Source organism: Thermobia domestica, chromosome 1 (genome assembly GCF_964235325.1).
Source record: "Thermobia domestica chromosome 1, izTheDome1.hap1.1, whole genome shotgun sequence".
Taxonomy (NCBI): Eukaryota; Metazoa; Arthropoda; class Insecta; order Zygentoma; family Lepismatidae; genus Thermobia; species Thermobia domestica.
This window is the reverse complement of record NC_137454.1, coordinates 104,545,232-104,566,711: the sequence shown is the minus strand read 5'-3', so window position 1 is coordinate 104,566,711 and position 21,480 is coordinate 104,545,232. Positions and strand designations below refer to the sequence as shown.

Here is a 21,480-nt window from a genome sequence, read left to right as displayed (position 1 = left end):
ACAATGTGTTATAAGAAATCTACAAGCGACAACCCTCTTTCACCATTGTTACTTCCAGAGACATAGGCTACTAATTCAAGGACAGGATCTCCATCAAGGTAAGAAAGCTGGTAATCATCTTATCTGCCAAAGAGAACGATAATATTTAATGTAAACTTCAGTACAATATCATGATACCAAAAAAGGGTTATTTAAGGAGGAGGTTGAACCCTTCATGGGAACTTTACGCATAACCATAAAAAGGGAACTAAATTCTAAGATCCCGGTCTAGGATGGATCGCCGTCATATCGCTCTGTATTTCCCTCATGGACTGGGGGGGGTAAGATCATGTGACTTCTATCAACCAATCAAAATTGATGTACCAAAACATTCATCTTACCTGTAAAAGGAAACAAATGAGTGAGGGGTATTCCCATGTAATCTGTTCACCGTGTGGCAGGTCTAAGATCATGTGACCTCTGTCGGCCAATCAGAATCGAGGTACCAAAGTATACATCAGAAAGGACACCCTAATTTCAAAAATCCTAGGATCTAAAATCACGTGATCTCTATCATCCAATCAGAATCAAGGTACCAAAGCACTTATCTTACCCGTAAAAGGAAATGAATTAGTGATGGATTTCCCCGCAAGGGTAAAACATGACGTCATACCATGTGACCTGTTCACCGTGTAGCGGGTCTAAGATCATGTAACCTCTATCAGCCAATCAGTATCATAGTACCAAAGTACTCATCAAAGAGGATACCCAAATTTCAAAATCCCAGGGTCTAAGATCATGTGACCGCTATCAACCAATCAAATTCAAGGTACCAAACCACTCATCTTACCCATAAAAGGGAACGAATTAAAAAAAAAAAATCCCTGAGCCTAAGATCACGTGACCTCTGTCAGCCAATCATAAACACTCATCTTACCCGTAAAAGGGAACGAATTTCAAATATCGCAGGGTCTAAAATCACGTGACAGCTGTCAACCAATCAGAAACACACATCTTACCCGTAAAAGGGAACAAATTAGTGAGGGATTTCCCCGCAGGGTAACTCATGACGTCATACCACGTGACCTGAAAATTTGAATTTCCCGCGTGGGCGGGGCCTAACGTCACGTGACCTCTCTCAGCCAATCAGAATCGAGAAAATTTTGCTGACTCGGCTGGACATACGGGGGGGACTACTACTCCATCTTATTGTTACAATTGAGACCTGCACTTTCATTCTTCTAGCCTTTTTCTTCCTTTGTATATCTAAAAAAAACTGACACACGTGTTTATTTATTTTAAATGAAAAGTCTAAATATCAAATTTTATCTCTAACCTTAAAGGATTTCGAAATATGACCATCCTATTATAACAATTGTACCTCCACCCTTTTTTTACTATAATAACTGCCACATCCATTTCCTCCCCTTTCCTGTCTAATTTCGAAGAAATCTTCAGTAGTGATACCTAACGTTACAAATTCTATGGCCTGTCAAAATTTCAAGTTTCTAGCTTAAACAGTTTGGCCTGGGTGTTGATTAGTCGGTCAGAATTTCTTCTCTTGTGTGTGGAGGTAATATATACATTGCGAAAGAAACCTTTAGAAATAATAAATAAAATGTTGTTCGTGTGTTCTGAACAGAAATTAACGAAAAAGTCATTATAGAGTAATATTTCGTGTGTAATGTGAACATTAGGGAAAGTGAAGAAAAGGGGCGAGAAGTTTTCGAAATATGGATGTGAAGAAAAATGGATCTAAAGTATAATCAATGGGGAAGCCTTAGCAGTAGTAACGAAACGGCAAACTGAATTGGAAATACCTTTAAAAAAAAGAAAAAAGAAAAAGAAAGAAAGAAAAAGAAAAACGAAAAAAATCATTGATGATAGAGTTTGAAAAGAAATCGTTTTATTCCGAGGAAAGTGTTAGAAGACATTATGGACGGAGCAGAAGGAAGAGAAGAAAATGATCATAATTAACAGACGAGACGATATTAAAGCTGAGAACCCCCGACAGAACAGCTTTTCAATTTAACGCAAATGACCTGCCACCTGCCAGTGATGGTAGAATATTTCGATAACTACGCGAGTATCTTTGTAGCTACCAAATGTTTTGATTTACATTTTCTCTGTAATAACTCAATCAGGGTTTATCAATACGCCCCAACTCAGAACAGGGTTCAAGAGTCTATAAAATTTTCACATGAAGAGCCTTTTAGAATTTTTGTTCAAAAACGAAAAGTGATGTGTACAAGGGTCATTAGTTATTCTTCCTATCAATACTAGTCCGATTCTAGAAGCATGTACTATAGGTTAGGTGTTCACTAAACTCAGCTATGCCTACATGGTTTCGTAATCTCGGAAAAGGGTCTAGGAAAATTCGGTGTAGGAAAATTCGGTGTAAGAAAACTCGGTGTAGGAAAATTCGGTGTACGGAAAACTCGGTGTGGGGAAATTTTGGTGTACGGTAGATTCGGTGTAATACATATTGAATATTACTACTTACAATAATTTACGACATTTCATATTGTGAAAACGAAAACCATATAATGTAACGAATAAAATGTTATTACCTATTTCAAGAAAAGCAAATTTATTTTTCTGCCTTGAGTCCAATACCTCTTGCATGTCTTTTGCGGGGTATTACTATAAACTACTTTTCATCACACAATGAAGCTGACACTTTTTGTCAGAAATAAAACAATTACAACTATAAGTTCAGAGAATAGTTATAGGAACAACTAAAAACACCTTTCCTATATAGTACATCATAGAACATATACAAGGTGATTCTTTTAAAACTCACGGATTTCATTTGGGGGTTTAGATTTTCTAACTGAAGTCCGATTTTCATGCGGTTTGTGGCAAATGATCAAGGAACGTTGGAAGATTTATGGAACTATGCTTACTGGTTTACATTCATTTGGGGTAATATAGGCCGCGCCTCTAGAAAAGCAGCAAATATTCGCTACTGTACCGAATTGGAATTAGGTGAGGTGCCTTATGGGGATTTGAGTTTCTTCGTTAGATGGTAACCTCGCGACGGTCAATAAGAAACAGGAAACTGGGCCTTCGTATTGAGAATTATGCTGTGCTACTGTACCAATATGATCAGGCCGCAGTTACAATAATGTACTCTTTGGAGCAACGTGATTTTATCGTTAAAAATATTTTAGAGGCCGGGATCTGTTGTTGCTACGCAAAGGGCAGCTACAAGCAACTTTGCCTCACGTTCTGCCCCAAACAGGAACATAATATGGTCGCTAGTGAATAAATTGCAGGAAACAGGATCTCTTCTGAGTAAGGCAGGGAAGCATCGGACACCGCTGGCGGATGTTGTTGGACATAAAACTTAAAGATTTCATTTCATTTCACTAACACTTAATTTGTATTCTCACTAACACTTAATTTGTATTCTTCAATTTCGCTTCAAATATCCAATATCTCATTCGAACTGTAACGTACAATGGCGAATATTTCTGTTTTTCTTGCGGCCTGCTCGATATTACCCCAGATGAATTTAAACCAGTAAACATAGTCCCATAAACCTCCCATTCTCCCTTGATAATTTGCAACAAACCGCATGAAAACCGGAATTTAGTTGGAAATTCTAGAGCCCAATGAATCCGGGAGTATCACTCTGCATATACATATATAAGATGCAAAAATATATTGATCAAAAAAGTCTTAGTGGAAAGGGCAATATAAAGCAGGATGGTTTTATCATATAATATTTGTACAAATAGTTTAATTCTCCTCCAATCAGACACTTTGGTTTGTTTGCCTTAAGTTAAGGTAAACAAGTACTGCAACCCTATTGACTCCTTATTGACTTCTCCTCCAATCAGGCGTAGATACTTTAGTTGAGGCATTTATTTTTACACCTTTGAGTAACATAAATAAACTATGTCGTTTTTGAAGAATTTAAATTTAAATATTTATTTATAAAATATACATAAAATCGTCAGAACATTTTTGAAAAATCTACAATTTTCAACTTTGCCCGTCTAGTAACCTACTTTTTTTTTTTTTTTTTTTTGAAATATAAAATTCTAGGAGACATCCTCCAAAACATCATAAAAACTTAAGTTTTAAATGAAATGTCGATTGGTATCGATGATCGCTTCGCTAAATCACACAAACGGACATCAATAAACAAATTTCTCGTCATGTAAGGGCCATGAAATGCTAAAATCCGTCGAAATCTAGAATTCAAATTATTTCACGATCACAATTTTTCAAAATTTGGTATAGCAGACAGTAAAAGTACGTTCTACACAAAGTTTGAACTTAAAACTAATACGCTCATTTATGCTCAAAGTTAAGTTTTTAATAAATACTACTGTCTACTACAACGAATCTTTCTTTACACCGAACATTCCCCACACCGAGTTTTCCGTACACCGAATTTTCTGTACACCGAATTTTCCTACACCGAGTTTTCTTACACCGAATTTTCCTACACCGAAATTTCCTACACCGAATTTTCCTGCTCCCCTCGGAAAAGCCTGTAGGTCAAGGTCTCAGTCAGTGGCGGATCTAGGCCAGGGCGGGGGCTGGGCCCCACAGTTTTTTCAGTGACAAAACAATTTAAGCTATTATTTATATATTTTTGAAAGTTTATATATACCTACCATAGTCTGGGTACTGGCTGCCCCCCCCAGTTTTTACCTTCTAGATCCGCCACTGGTCTCAGTTATTTGAAGATAGTGAAAATGAATTCGATGGTTGTTTGGAATTTGGCTTCCTTTTTCAGCCACGTGTATGCGAGACATGGATCTACAACGTAAGGTTGAATCCGAACCACCGTGTTGTGTTCAACTTTCAATAGACCCCGAGCACCAAAGTCCTCGTGCACTAATGATGGGCAGTGGGAATATTCCCGGTGAGAAGGAAAATAAAAAATTGGAATATTCCCGGGTTTTTTCCCCTGGCATATAAATTCCCGGGAAGGAATTTATTTCCATTTCTTTATTTTATCTTCCAAATTATAAGAACCGTATGACTAATTACTTTATTTTTATTTATTATGATATACTTCTAGGTTTTAAATAATTTGGAGGTTAAAAAATTAAAATTCGTTGACGGTACTTTATATAACTAATAATATAATATGATTTATTAGTTCCATTTCCATTTGCACTAAAAAGTAGAAAAGTACTAATTTACAAATAATGAAAGGGAACCAGTTTGTAATGTAGAAATTATGTAGAAATGGAGATGAAGTACAATTAATACGCCCCGAACCATCATTAGTAACAGACGTCGGTCTGTCTCCTATCTCTGATTCGAATTTCTGAAGAGATACTCGGATTTCCCTTACATGTGAATTAACGCATGAAATTTCGAGAAATAAGGTCGTGTGTGGCAATGTTACGTGCTAAATTATAAAGATAAATCAGTATCTTGCAAATTTTGTGAACATAAATATGTACTCAAATAGTCTATTGATAAATTGGTGAGACATGTATTTTCTGGCAGTTACCCAATCTAATTTGTTTATAACATTTAAAAATTTAATATGTTTATAATAACAGTACTAGAGTGAAGTTTAGAAAATCCACGTGCTTATAAATTTCAATTGTTAAGCGGTATAAAAATATGTGAACTTACTATACCATTTTTTCTACATATTTACTTTCATAGAATATATTGTAAATAAATATACATTTATGCGTACTCTCTAAATATAATAATCAGTGGTAGAGCGTTCACCTCTGGTGCTTGGGGTACCGGGTTCGATCCCAGCCCCCGCCAAGTGAACTTTGTGGTGGACAAACACCGGGGTTCTCCCGTTTCCTCCCACTTTCTTCATTCCACCATTTCATTCATTACTCATCATCACTGTCTTCTTTAGCTTAACCGGCATAATCGTGGGACGTAAAACTCAAAGGTTTCATTTTCATTTCTAAATATAATAAAATATTAATAAAGTAACATAGTACCGTTCAGAATATACATTTTAAAGAATCCTCTGGAGACAACTGTAATAATATACTGTGATAAAATAACGAATTTAACTTCGAAATCATAATATAGTAATAGAATGCAATTTTCTTTGTGATTGTACATAAATTCCCGGAAAAATTCCCATTTTGGGAATCTTACCGGGAATATTACCAGGGAATATTCCTGAAAAATATCTTCCCGGGAATTTACCCATCACTATCGTGCACTACTAGACTAGTAGAGAGAGCATAGTGGAAATGAAGTCAACATTTAGTTTACAGTGATTTTCATAAATGTCTTTTAAATGTAAACATCGTTCATGTTAGAATATAGAACAGAAAAAGAACTAGGATGTACTCAGCTTTTGGATCATTGATCTGAGAGAGAATAACTTTAAATAAAAAATTTAAAAAAATGGTCCTACCATCGATTACGTACTTGGTTCCTTATGTCATAAGCAACTATTCTCAAATATTTATCTTAGTTATTTACTTATGACGAAAATACCTTGGAGACATGTTTAAAGTAACCTTCCCCAAGGATGCGTCTCGCAGCCAAGATTTCTATTTACTTCCCTTCCCGCCTTAACCCCGTCTCCGAACAAACAAAAGAACTCTTTTTATTTTTATTCTTTTAAGTAGACGGTCACTAATCACATTTCCTCTCCACTTAATGGGTTTGGCATTCTTCTTGTTCGTCTTCAGAGGAGTTACTGACAAAAAAAAAAAAAAAAAAAGTAAAAAGAAAGAAAGAAAACATTGTATGGGTTATCCCTCCACTAGACAAAATGTTATCACGCGGGATTTCCACTTTCATTATCATCCCTTTCAACCTCACCTCTTTGTGTCCACCATATAATGTGTATGTTGTAATTTTCCACTAATTAGTTCAGTTAATTCAAAACTTTCAGAAAATGACAGCTCTGTGATTTTATCAGTAGAAATAATTTTACTAAAGAAAAAGAGTTAAAACATAATAAATCATTAAAAAACAATGCTATAGATGAAAAGAAAAGTATTCATAGGATCTCAATTAGAGACGAAACTCCCTTATGTCACAGCTGACAGATGGCCTCTTCGTTGTCTGTTGTAGGCAGTACATTATTTTCCAGCGCCTAAACTTGATATTTGGTGCTTCTTAATTCAGGTAGCTCCTCAATTATCTCACAATGCTTGTTGAAAACAGCAAATTCGGTTCTCTTATTGGCAGTAGCATTATACCAAAGGACTGCGACACACAAGGTAATATTCCAGCTATTACATTGTCGTGAAATATATATATATATATATATATATATATATATATATATATATATATATATATATATATATTGGTTCCAAAAATGATAACGAGGAATACTCTACTTTCCTTCATTCTTGGATCCTTTCTGCTAGAGATAACTTGGAAGTAAAAATAATAAAATAAGCCATATTACATTAAAATCTAATGGTTTCTGTGGAAGTTATGGGGAATTGTTTTGTTGCATAAGAGGAATCTTCCAAGTTTGGATTGAACTTATCATCTTTTAACTCCATATCCTTTACTAATCTCAACCCCAAGCAAATGAAAAGAATGGGGAAGAAGTTCTAAAGAAACACTTTTATTGGATCAAAATCGAATAATTTTTACTGAATTTGTGAAAAATTAGTTTTTTGTTATTTTGTGCATAATTTGGAATTCATTACAACCCACCTTTTAGCGTCTTATTGTTCACAAATTTCAACCTCAAGCAATAAACATATATTTTCCTAATCCTTAAAGAAAGCATAAGGAAAGTTTCATTAAAATTTGATACATTTAATGGTAAGTTATCTGGAATACATAAATACTTATGCTTGTTTTAATAACACTGAAAGATTAGCAATTCAAATCCGTTTGCAGACTGCAATCTTATGCAGCACTTCACTATCTGTTCCTTCTTAATGTTTTATCCAATAAGACTTTTGTTTCTCTCAGTTGAACAGCTTTGATATATATCATATCTACAATTGACGATCAGAGTTTCTTTTTTAACAAAAAACAAATATTTTTGATCTTCCAATTTTTGGGTAGCATAGCATTTAAATACTTAATTTGTTACTAGTTATGTATGGAATGTTTATGAGGTAATATCAGAAATAAAAGTAACATTTTTAATAACGATATAAAGTAATTATATATTTCCTTTATAGATTTTGGTAACATGGAAATTAGGGCATGCGAGAAACTTTTTATATATTAAGAATAAACATAAATATACAGCATTGCAAATATGAAAAAAAAAAAAAGGTGTTTATTTCTTACCCTCGGAATCACGCCTCGTTCTAGCTCTCAAGCTAAAGGTTTCTGTTTACTATGTTATGTGAAATCGTTGAGGTGGTCGGCTCACTTAAAAGCATGTAAGCTGCAAATGGAGTCACGAAACGATAAATTCAATGAGTTTTTTTTTTTTTTTAATTTTAATTATCCTTAAGAGATACAGCTTATATAACAAGTATACTGTAAGCTCAAAGCGCCAGTCAGATCTCTGAGAATTTAGTCCACAAACTCCCTTTCAAAAATCACTGAGGTCCTTGAAATTGTAAAAATTACGCTTTTATGTTGTTTGTTAGACTTCCAAATTATGTTATGTACAAGTATAGGAAGTCTTAGGTGTATAACGGCTATCTCCGTCTGTCTCCCCGTCTATATCAGACCAAAAAGGTAAGAGATAGAGAGAAGCGATTTTCTTCAATCAATTCAACATCCCAAGAAGAGGTTTCATCTTCTCCATCGACCCTCTATTCAAATCGGAAGTTGTCAAATCAATCACTTCCGGTTTCAATGTTTATCACCATAGAGCTAAATATTTAAGAGATAGCAAGAAGTTCTCTGATATTAACTCAGTATAGTAGAACCCCTCTAATCCGTCACCTTTGGAACTGGTGGTATGGTCGGAACACAAAAAGGTCGGAATATCAGAAAATGCAGAAAAATACGGATTTTTCAGTAAAATAAATAATCTCTGAGCTACAAAATGACTGTATTGTTTTTTACATTAAAAATATTGTAAAAACACACAAAAGCTGTAATTATTATGATTGTAGAGAGCAATGCGCACTGTATGTACAGTATTTAGGCTTTCTAAGTAAGACTATAATCAAAAGAATTACAGTATAGTAAACAGTAAGCACTAAAAACTACACAGTACAGTACAGAAAACACGCACAACGAAAGAAACGATAGAAGTGATAACGGAGCATTAAAGAGGATATGGTGTACAGCAATGCCGCAACGGCAGTAAACGATAATGGGCCTCGTGACTCACCGACGAGTGGGACAAGTTCGGCTCAAGCACGGTCGAATTAACCGGAGTGGGCGGATGCGAAGGGTTCAATTGTACTTTCAGATCCAAGTTCCTTTCTTAATTGCAAGCGGAAATGACATTTACTACCAATTTTAATGATGATCTACATAGAGCAAAAATGGTAACAGATTGCCAAATATGGCCGTCATAAATGAATTTAGTATCCCAAGAACAAGTGACATATTGACCTTTATCCCCTCTATGCAAACTAAAAGTGGTAGGAACTACAATATCCGGTTTCAATAGTGGTCACTGTATCTTCCGGTTTCAGTATAAAATTGGTAGAGTTTGGAAATTTACAGTTGTTTCACGATGCAACGAAACTCACTTGCATTTTTATCCAACTTGGACAAGAAAAGGTTCTCAATGTGCGTATCTTATGAGAATGTTAACGCATAATTTAGATATAGGTGAATCACTTTAATAATTACTTTTTTTGTTTGTTTGTTTGTTTGTTTAGTATGTTTTTCGATGGTTTCATACAAATCTCATTAGGATGTAGTGGTGATTTTGGAGCTACACAATGAAGCACCTCAACAAGTACAGTGTGAAAACCGTAAATAAGCCAATTTCAATATGTCTATGTTCACGTATAATTTCAACACAGGCGTTCTGATTTTAATGATTCTTCTTGATTTGAAAGAACATAATTGCTTGGTTCTTCCATGCACTTTTCATGAGGGTTTAGAAATAGTCTTTGGAGACAGACTATGAAACACCTTGATGGTTAACAGTGTTAATACCATAATTATAAGCATGATCACACATAACTTCAACATAATTACACTAATTCCATTGATTTACCTATACTTGAAAGACTATGCTTTTAACTTCTTCCATGTTGACTCTGAAATTATTATTTAAATAATTAATTTTTCTGACCAGAGTATGTACTTCTTTATTAAAATTGAATTAATTCGTAACAGTTTCCATGATATAGATTGGGAAGGGGTACAAGGTTTAGAAAAAGAGAATACAATATTAATTAGAAAAATCTATTCTAATTAGAGAATTAGAGAGTATCAATGGAAAGAAACAAAGATTAAAAGAGAGAGATTAATGATTTGGACAAATGGACTTCAAATTCATGAATTATGGGATAGGTTGTTAGAAAAAATTAAGGATTTAAAAAAAGAAATAAAGTAAAAAAAACACGGAGAAGGAAAATTATATTATGGAACATAGAATGGGGAGAAAATGACAAATTTAATTGATAGTTGGGAATAAGAAAAAGAAAAGAAAGAGAAAAGTGAAACAGTCATAATATAAAGTACGTAATAAAAACAGTTATAATATAAAATTTTAAAATGAAACAGTAAATTATAACAATAGCTTCTTGTTATATATTATAAATTTAAAATATATAAAAAGCAACAATTAAAATATCATTGTGTATGTATATAAATAATTGACTATTATGATGTCTCTGGTATTACATACATTAATATGAACATACATATGCCAATTAACGTCTGAGGAAGATAACGTTACGTTATGGAAACTGTTACGAATTAATTCAATTTAAATAAAGAGGTACATACTTTGGTCAGAAAAATTAATTATTTAAATTTTCATTTACTTTGGTTTTACGTAAATTTCATTAGGAGCTTGTGATAGTCTCCGGAGGTAGACCATGAAACTCCTGAAGTTATCTTACCGAAGTTAACTGACTGCATTGAGTGCATATTCGAGCATAACTTAACGATTTTAATCATTCTTTTATATTACCAGAAACTTTACTTTCTCGAAGATTCTACATAAATTTATCAGAATCTGATGGCAACCTTTGGAGCTAGATCATGAAACTCTTGTCACGTATATTCCACATTTGCTCAAAGGAATATATGACACGTGTCTTTGTTGTATTTGTTTAAGGTACAAGACATTATCATACTATATATATATATATATATGAAAGTGACTATGTTTTGACTTAATAACTCTTGAACCACCAGATCGATCTCCATCAAACCTTCAATATAGATGAGGTTCGGGTCTGGAATGGTTTTTATCATTTCACTTTGGGGAGGGAGAGGGAAGATATTTAAAAATGGTCGAAAATGACTTATATTAGTGTCAAATTCATATTTTTCTGGGTCGCTGAGATGAACAGTTCACATATTAGTGTCACTGTTCATCTCAGCGACCCAGAAAACTATGGATTTGACACTAATATAAATTACCGATATTAGTGCCGAATTCATAGTTTTCGGGGTCGCTGAGATGAACAGTGATACTTCGGACGGTATTTAAATCCAAATTCAGCCCACGATAGTAATATTTAATTTTTATTTATATAGATTAATTATTATTATCTGATTTTTCATTATATTTTCTTTGTTTCTATAGATTTGAGAGAGCTTCAGTAATAATAAAACGTGACTGACTAACGGAACATATTATTATTTTTTCTTATTTTAAACCAGGGAAGCGGGTAATTGACGCTAGTACTTTAAACACAGACAGTCAGAAGACAAGTGCTAGATAACAGTAAATAAATGGAAAAGAAGATTGCAAGTCTGTTTCCAACAAGCTGAAACCCTCGGGAACGAAGAGTGTCAACGTGCGCATATCTGAAACCATTACCACAATATTAAACACTAAATAACAGGAAACGAGATTTGTGGTTCATTTTCATTATTGCCTATCATACTTGTGCGCAGCTAATTCAATCAAAGTTAACAACACCTGATTCAAGATTCAATCGATACGTCAGAAGTCCTCAAATTAAAAATAAAATTGTGTGATATTGATCTGTATCATAATAACTAGTCCAGTATTCAATAATTTCAATTATCACAAATCATTATATGGGAAAAATAATAATAATTTGGATATATAATGCATATTAGCAAAAAAAAAAAAACTCATTTCATATAAGATGCTCTTATTTTTGGGTTAAAGATAGGACTGACAAATTAACAGCAAGGTTATTTCGCCTTGGGTAACAATATAAAGCAATAATTGTTATCTACTGATACATACTGTATTAGGTTGGAAAAGATACGAAGGATTATACAATGAAATCCAGGAGGAACTACTACTCTTTAGTGATACATAAGCATAAGTGGGAAATTGTTAATGAGATATTTCAAACAAAACTTTTGTGTCTAAAAACAAAAAATAACACTATTTTATGTAATTATGTTACAATTCTAAAATGTATAATGAAAATAACGAACAACCATGTATCTTTAAAAACAAAGAAAAGAATAAAATTATGACAAAAAGTTCAGTATCGTTTGGGTCAGTATTTTACAACATCAAAGGTACCCACACACGAATTACATTATCTAATAGAACAAACTTGACATGATTATATTAGTCTTATTTTATATTTACAAAATTAATTAGGACAAATAACGTAGAGTTAGGTAATTGTAACTATCCGTTACAACTTTTGTAGTATTAATATCATGTATGTATATTCATGTATAATATCATATATTAATACCATGTATATTCATATATAATTCCGTAACGCGTAGACCACTTTACTAAATATCTATATCTACAGTATACCTATATCAATATAGATCGGTTTGTTCATGCATGTTTCGTAGGATGATCCATTCCTAACTGGCTTCAAGAAAAGGAGGAGATTTACGGATCAACCCATTAATACATATTTTTTGAATGCTATTAATTCTTGCTCTTTTTACTCATTGCCTTAATTAAAACTAAAATCTGATCAAAGCAAATAACTTCTAATAAATAATAAATAATAGTGTTAAGTTTCAGCAACGTGTCATTGCCTTCATCAGACACATTCTTTTTTTTTTTTTTGATTGTTCATTTTTTGTTTGTTTAAAAAATAAACTTTCTAGATGGTCGCATATAAATTTAATCAGAACCTGAAGATAATCTTGGAAGTTAGACCCTGAAACCCCCCAATGCCTAATATTGTTAATATCGCAACTAACCATCTTCATTGTGTACATGTTCACGCATAACTTCAAGATATATATGTACCAATTTTGAATGTTCTTTTTTTGTATCAAAGAGCATATTTTTTCGCAAATTCCATATAATTTTATCAGGATCTAATGACAGTATTTGGAGATAGAGTATGAAGCTTCTCAACAGTCAATAGTATTAACAAAATGCATTTCCCTAGTTAGCAGTACCTTTTCCCCTCGAAAATGGTTATATTTATACTTCATATAGGAACTTCCAGAAGGTATCGAAAAATGTCTTGCTAATACCTTTCAAAACAACATTAGTGAAATAATCCAGATTATTTCGGAGAACTTTTTACATAAAATTTTAGACAATATGATTCTTGGTTTGTGTGTGATTGTATGTTGGTACGAGGGCACTACCAGCATTTATTTTGAATGGTGCTGATTTCCAATGTAAGATACATAGTATGCTGTACCTTGTTTGTCAATTTTCTTCGTAGAAAACTCTAGAAAAAATCCTGTACAAAATGTTACCATTTGAACAGCAAAGTAGATTATAATTAAGGCGCAGTTAAGAAAAGGTGCCATCTGATAGATAGCTAAACGTGTTGTAAAGAAAACAAAGATGAGGGTTATTCATTAACTACTGCAGTATTCTTTTATACTGTTTCGAGGTATCCAAGGTTACTGACCGCTCTGTTGCTGATACTTGAATGTTGAATCTTCTGTCAAATATTCCGAGTACTATTATGTTATTATTTGGAAGTCATAAGATACAAATAATCTTATCATTATGCCTTGTTAAACTTTTAGATTTGTCGCCAAAACTGCTATCTTAGTTATTGGAGAATATTTGGCAAAATCACATCAAATGTACCAACTGTTTAATTGTCAGATAACAGCTTTCCTTAACTGCAAAGTAGAGAGTACTGCACAAGTTATATATGACGACTTTTGAGCATTTACATCAAATTTTGCTTTTAATTTTAACTCATATTTTCAATGTAAGGTAAATGTATTTTCTCTTTTTCCCCTTTAGATCCTTGCATCACTCACTTTGCTTCAATTAATGAGCACGGCATACTCCATCAACGACGATGAATCTATCAAAACTCCAGATGAGAAAGCATCAGCAGTAGGTGACTTAGAAGTTCAGGAAACAAGGAGTTCTTACGCCAGAGATCTCGGAAGTAGCAGCAGCTATTACAACTCATACGGCCGTCCGTATGGCGGAGACTATCATTACGGTAACGGATACTACAATTACAATTCCTACGACCGCCGTAACGGAGATAGAAATGGCTACGGAGGGGGTTATGGATATAATAGAAATGATCATCGTTATAATGGTTATGGTTATGGAGGTGGTTATGGAGGTGGTTATGGAAGTGGATATGGAAGCGGATATGGAAGCGGATATGGAAGTGGTTATGGAAGTGGTTATGGGTATAACAGAAGGCCCTATGACTATGGAGGTTACAATGGATACCGAAATGGCTTTGATGGATATGGGTACAATAGTTATGGGTATGGAGGTTATGGAGACAGTTACAACAGGAGGTTTATGAATCGCATGGGATATTATGATCCTCCCCGTCCATACTATGGATGAACTTAAATAAAATTGCACTTCTACAAGCTATATATTTCTATTTTGACAAATTGGCAACTAAAACAGTAAATTCGTATACAAGTTTTCTTGATTGAATTCTTGAGACGAGTTGATTACCTTGAGTACAGTTATGCTTGAAGTAGAGATATTTAGTTTCTTGCGTGTTACCAAAATATGTCTATGCAAATTCTCTTATTCGTTTCGGAATTATTTGAACAGCGACATACAGAATACGCCCTTCTGTTTACAAAAGTACAACACACAATTGCCTATTATCATTTTCGTTAGAAAAATGTTAAATGTTAATCAGTCGAGTGTGTAGTACTCTGCTGATGATCATACTCTTCTCTTGAACAGAAGAGAAGTTAATCAAGTATTTGAGATATTTAGATTTAAAATAATCTAATTGCAGACCATGGAATCTACATAAGAATCAATGGCGGCTTTTGTGGGAAATTTCATCAGTGAAAATTGATATTTTATCACTGCAGGCTACAGAAAGAGGAGTTGCTTCTGTACCAATTCTTATATACAGAAATTGGAACAGTGGGTTAATTTTCTTCTCTTAACTTGTGGCGATAAAATTTTAGTTTCCTTGAAAATCTGCCAATGAAGAAAGCCTAATTTTCTTTTTGAAAAAGCAATAAAGAAAAAGAAAGGAAAAGAGACTAGGCTTTGAGTGTTATAAGCTGGCTCTGAACGTAAAATGAACATTCTTGCCTATTTTAGGAGCGAAAAAAAAGTCTTTAGCTCTGAAACTTTTGTTTATGGTTTAACTAACCATTCTGAGGAGAAACATTTGCTCAAAACTTTTACCTTTCATTTTTTCTTAGTATTAGTTGGTTTTGAACTTGGTGTCTCTTCTTTTCTTAACCTCGGTAGATATTTAAAATAGAAACCTCAACTATTACCATATTGATATTATACTCGTACTTGGCACGAGTATTGTCTTGTATGAGCGTAGAGATTAATTTAATATCAATTATCATGTGGTTGACTGTGTAATGTATATATATATATATATATATATATATATATATATATATATATATATATATATATATTAGACATTCTGCTTAACCTAATCATGTTTACTCAGGATGATTAGAATAATTAGAAGTACAGAGTAATGTTTCGATACCTTATGTACTCTATTTACGTCATTCCTCGTACATCATTCAATACTTTTCCTATTTACTGCGTAATTTCTATTCCTATTAGTTATAGAAAACAACGCAGATTTTACGAATAAAACTGAGAAGTTTAGAAGAGCAAATGTTTTCAGAAAAAAATATTTCAATGGACTTGACTATTAATGTTTAATACATTTCCATAAATATCCCTCGTACAATTTCAAATTTCAATGTACAACCTGTTACAGAGAATTTGCCCATCTACTTCTCTTTCAGAGATCATATTCTTGCAATAATATGTAGGAAAGTTTTATACTTTTGTATGGAATGAAGATTTGAGTTAGTGAAAGAAGAATCATATGTATTTGGTTTAATTTCACTTATGTTACGTAATGGCTAAAGATAAATACATAATTTTTCGAAGATAGGTGAATGACTTTTCCTTATTTGTTTCTTTTATAGATTGTAGCGTAATACGGCTTTCAAAGTTTATTAACATTAAAAAAGGAATTTTAAAACGACAGACTTAATGATAAGAGTTGTTTACTGTAAAAACATACGATATTAACACACACACACACACACACACACACATATATATATATATATATATATATATATATATATATATATATATATATATATATATATATATATATATATATATATATGTAGGATAACATAATATTACACTTTACATCGAACCATTCTAGGCATTCTGACCAAATGTGGTTAGAATAAAACAGAAGGCATATCGAATTTTGTCAGTTACTTTCTGAACATTAGTTATATCTGAAAAATAAAAAAACAATTATCAGCATTCCTTATTCCTTCTATACTGCTACAAGTTACAATTACAGTTTGCAGATCAAATATATATTGTAGATCATATTTTGGTAACCTAATATTTAAACGAAGCACTAAGTTGAACTAAAACGTGCAAATGAAACCATGACATTATATGGTAAAATGTTAATGCACAATTGTTTTCAAATATAGAAGCATGGCATATTGAATATTTGCTTGGAAAGTCACGTGTTCGTAAATTTTAAAGAACTGCTTGTATTTTGAGATTGTGATTCCTTTTTGTGTCCATATAACAAATTTACGCTGAAAGAGATATCCTGTAATATAGAGTACAAAATCTGCTACTATGCTACACGAAAAGTTAAATAAATATAGTGAACAAAAAAATTATTGGTTATTATTTTCTTCTTGCAGATTCCTGAACCGTAAGAAATGTTCAGTAAGCAATTGAAGAGTTCGATGCAAAAACCAGATAGGTTCATTTTTTTCAGCGAATTGGAGATTCCCACATGTTCCAGTAGGAAAAATCATTCTACATTGTGTGCAAGAATCATGTGGATCCAATTATTATATTCAGTATTATAATGTAAAAGGAATACCTAATACAGTGTTCATCGTGAAGTTAGATCCAAAAGGAGGCAGCTCCGGAATATTTCTAAAAGTGGACTTACCTGGTTCTTGCATCCAACTCTTCAATTATTACTATTGTTATTATGCACCCTCGTGGCGTGGGAGACCCGGACTTGTTCCCAGTGAAAGTTTATGTGGTTCGGATTCCACGTTAAGCTGTAAGTCTAAGTCCCATATAGCCTCAATGCTGAAACGGACGTTAAACTCAGCATCAATCAATCAATCAATCAATCTATTATTATTATTATTATTATTATTATTATTATTATTATTATTATTATTATTATTATTATTATTATGAGTAGTAGTAGTAGTAGTAGTAGTGTTCGTCATGAACAGTTCTATCTCTCCGTACATTTTTTTTTATTTCAACCTATCTGTTAATATAGGGTGAGGCATAATTCACGAAAGGGTTACAACACGTAATATTTTCCATAAGATCAATATGAATTTTTACATGATCACTGAAGTAGAACTAATGTTCTTAAAATGTAGAGTGTACCGCCATCAGTTTCGTATCAGGGATGCACCTTCTGAATTAATACTCCTTTGTTTGGTTGGATGTTTCAGACAGCATGATTCGGTAGCTGATTTGCCACATGCAGCAATTGAATGGGTTCGGAAGAGTATCGAAGAAGTACCGGAGGTTTCCATAAGAAGATGGAATGACCATGTGAGATTGAGTTGATCGACACTGTGCCGCATTTTAAAACATATACCCCTACCTATATCCCTACCTATCCGCACCTAAATCCCTACAAAATGCAACTGTAACTGCTGCAAGGCGGTATCTATGATATTGATACTTTCTGCCAACTAATGCAGTGTCAGTTTGGATACAAAGAAACCAGGATAACGGATTAAACCTAAGACTCACAAGTTCTGAATGTTATAAGGACATTTTGTAGTTATTAAATCTACTACAAAGAAACAAATAAGAATATCATAAAAAAAAACAAAAAAAAAAGCGAAATAACTAACAATAATGCCACTAGTAAAAAAGTGCAAACGCTTAACTTAAATTTATAATTGCGCTGTTTATACTATTTGAGAATATTGAAGCCAACCAATAGACATTTTTTTAACATATCCGTCCACAGAGTTACGAGAACAATTACTTCAAATTTGGGATCTTTGAAATACCGCTAATTCGAATGGTAAAAGTGTCTACTCTGGGATACATTCCTAATTGCGGTTTTTGTACTACTTTGAGAATGTTGAATCTAATGAAGACATTCGTCCATTAAATCACGAGAAAAATTACCTCAAATTTGGGATCTTTGAAGTATTGCTTATTGAAAACTGATTTTTTTTCTTACGAAAAAAGCTCCCATTCAACAAGACTGTTTTTCCCACCCGCGTACTGCATTTAAAAAAATAAAAATTTTTCCTGCACATTACTTTCTCGCTACGGCGCTCACTTCATCTTTGATTCCCCTAAGGTAAGTTTGTTCTTTTATAGATCTCAAGTGCTACGTCGAAAGAGGTGTACTGTAAATGGTATATTTTCTTTTTCCTATTTATCTAGATGAAACTAGTGGTAAAATTATTTTCTCTCTACGACATCAACTTCACATCCTCATAGTAATATTTTACAAGGTGATCTATAGCTAACATTCCAATTGAACTCATTTCCATAGTTTTGTAGGCATATTTTATATGGATTTTGCGTAAGTGCGAGTGGTTCATCTCATGATTACACATACTATACATGACAGTTCTGATATGTTTTATTACAAAATTTTTGTTGCATATTTCATGACCTTTCCAAATATTTCATGGCTCGTCCCCAAGAGAAAATCCTCCGCCAGTCCTGTTTGTAATTATGATAGGCGCCCTCAATGTCTGTAAATGACAGTGCATCCAAAAATGTAGTCATACTGATTAGACTATAAGGCAGAAGTATAAAACAGTCTTCTAACTGCTATGTCTTTTTAATTAGCTGTTGTTACATGTATCGGAATTTGCTTATCATATAGGCATATAGGTATCTCCAATATCATATGGATGCAATATTTTCTGTTTTGCAGTCACTACTAGGTACTAAGTGTAGAGTTATACAACACTCAATGAGGGAGTTCCATTTTCCTCAACTGAATTTTTCACATATTCTTTCACTTTAAAGGTCTTAAGGCACATATGTGTTGTATTGATTTATTTTCTTTACAAAAATTCCAGAAAAAGGTGGAAGATCAGAAAGAGTGTTAAGAAAGAGAAATAATTAATAAAATATGGCCTCTTAATAAAATAAGGCTGCTTTTAAAATTCACATTTTATTTGTGTTAATTTGAGTATTTTAAATATCAAATGGTTGCACTTCAAAGTAAAACATGGACGTAAAGAAGTATTTTTGTCGTCCTTTTCAGAGGAAAATTTTTTTCATAAAGGAACCACTGAATCACATTATTGACGCAGCGTAACCTTGAATTTACATTGCAGTAGGAGTAACTTGGAACTCACTACTGTGAAATAACATTGACAAGACTAGAAGGGTTCCCCTACCAGTGATTTGTATGTTAATAAAGGGTTCTGAAAAGAAACCGCTTGAGGGTCGCTGTTAAGCAGAGCATTCCTTTCTCTAAATCTCTTCTGAGACTGATACTTTTACACAGTTTCGGATCCCTGATCAAGCTTCTCCGGTAGGGGAGAAAATCTTGTAAAGAATATATAGTGTGGTAATTTCAAAGAAAGTACTTTTTTTATGTTTGGTAAATCCATTCAACCAAACTATTAAAATGTTTGAATAAATTTCAGTTTTCTTGTCACGTATTTTAAATGAGGAAAAAGTCTCGAAAAGTATAGTTGTAATAATAATAATAATAATAATAATAATAATAATAATAATAATAATAATAATAATAATAATAATAATAATAATAATAATAATAAGACAAATATCTTCCACGTAAATGGAAAGGCGCGTTTTAGCCTTAGTTCAAAATAGAAGTCATGCAGTCATAGACGGCCGCGCAGTGGGTGAGTTAACTCGAATTAGTCCTAGAAGCGACAATCCTATTAGCGACAGGAACTGTTATTTGTCCTATGAGCGACCGATTCATTTACATTGAGATGATGGAAAATAACATGATTCCCTCTCGTAAAATATGTTTGCCTCTGGCGTTATTAGCGTCCAAACAACCTTGCTATGAAAAATGTAAGTGTCATTGATACTGTTCATCAAATATATTTTCCCTCTACTGTGAGTGCAAATAAGACTTACCTTAATTTTGAATTAGATTTGACATAAAACATATCAAATAATTTAGCAGGGATATTTCTACGAAAAATATATTTCTACATAATTAATTGTTGAAAATCCAATTGCAATGTCCTCTTTCTTCAAAAGCTTTGCTTTCTGTACTTAATTTAATTCAAATCTAATTACTAGGGCCCGGAAGTTGAGGAAAAGTCCTCTCTTTTACAAGTGCCCAAAGACTAGGCTTAATATAATAGTATATGTTCGTTTCAGGTCATTGTAGACCAGAAAATGTTGGATTTTATTTGTCCTTTTTTGCCTTTTTCGGCCTTTTTTTTTTTGTTTGTTGGTCTTTTTTTAAGCTTTTCAGAGGTCTTAACGTCTGTTTTTGGGGAGGGGCATTTCATCTTTGGACAATAAATTTACTTGTCATTAACTAGAATCACCACCACCTCTTAAACATCTTTTCTTTAATAAAGAAAATTACAATGATAAGACATTCTTCAACGACTGGACTGATAAGACCAGATCTGCACCAATCACAAGTCAGATAAGCAGACATAACAATGTCTTCCAGCAAGAGGGTGAGGGTGGGGAAGTTTTCTTATTTTAGTTTGTACTTCATTTTTTGGAAGAAGGACAGACCGTTAACCTACCTGAAGCTTGTGTTTCTTGTGCATTATATTCATTAAATATGTAATTCCAATTAAATTGGGTCTTATTTTTACGTCCTTTTTTCCAATTTAGGTCCTTTTTTAAAGATATTTTTAGGTCTTTTTACAGGTCTTTTTTAGATAATTTTTAGGTCTTCAACTTCCGAGCCCTACTAATTACTCACTAAGCAAAGCAACATAATTTTATTTTGGAAAATTTAACAGTGTAACAGTTTCGCCAACTATCTACTTTTAAGACTTCCTAAGACTCTATGAATAAAATGAGAAATACACTTC

The 21,480-nt window shown here is 33.0% G+C and overlaps 1 protein-coding gene across 1 annotated transcript in view; it reads left to right on the top strand.

The window, feature by feature from the left end:
- Positions 1–15,761, top strand: part of LOC145666402 (uncharacterized) — a 33,762-nt gene extending 18,001 nt beyond the window's left edge. Inside the window, exon 2 of the mRNA XM_081733614.1 lies at positions 14,192–15,761. Within this exon, the coding sequence (XP_081589740.1) occupies positions 14,192–14,764 (573 nt within the window). The 3' untranslated portion in view covers positions 14,765–15,761. The remainder of the gene's footprint in view (positions 1–14,191) is intronic.
- Positions 15,762–21,480: the final 5,719 nt, after the last annotated feature.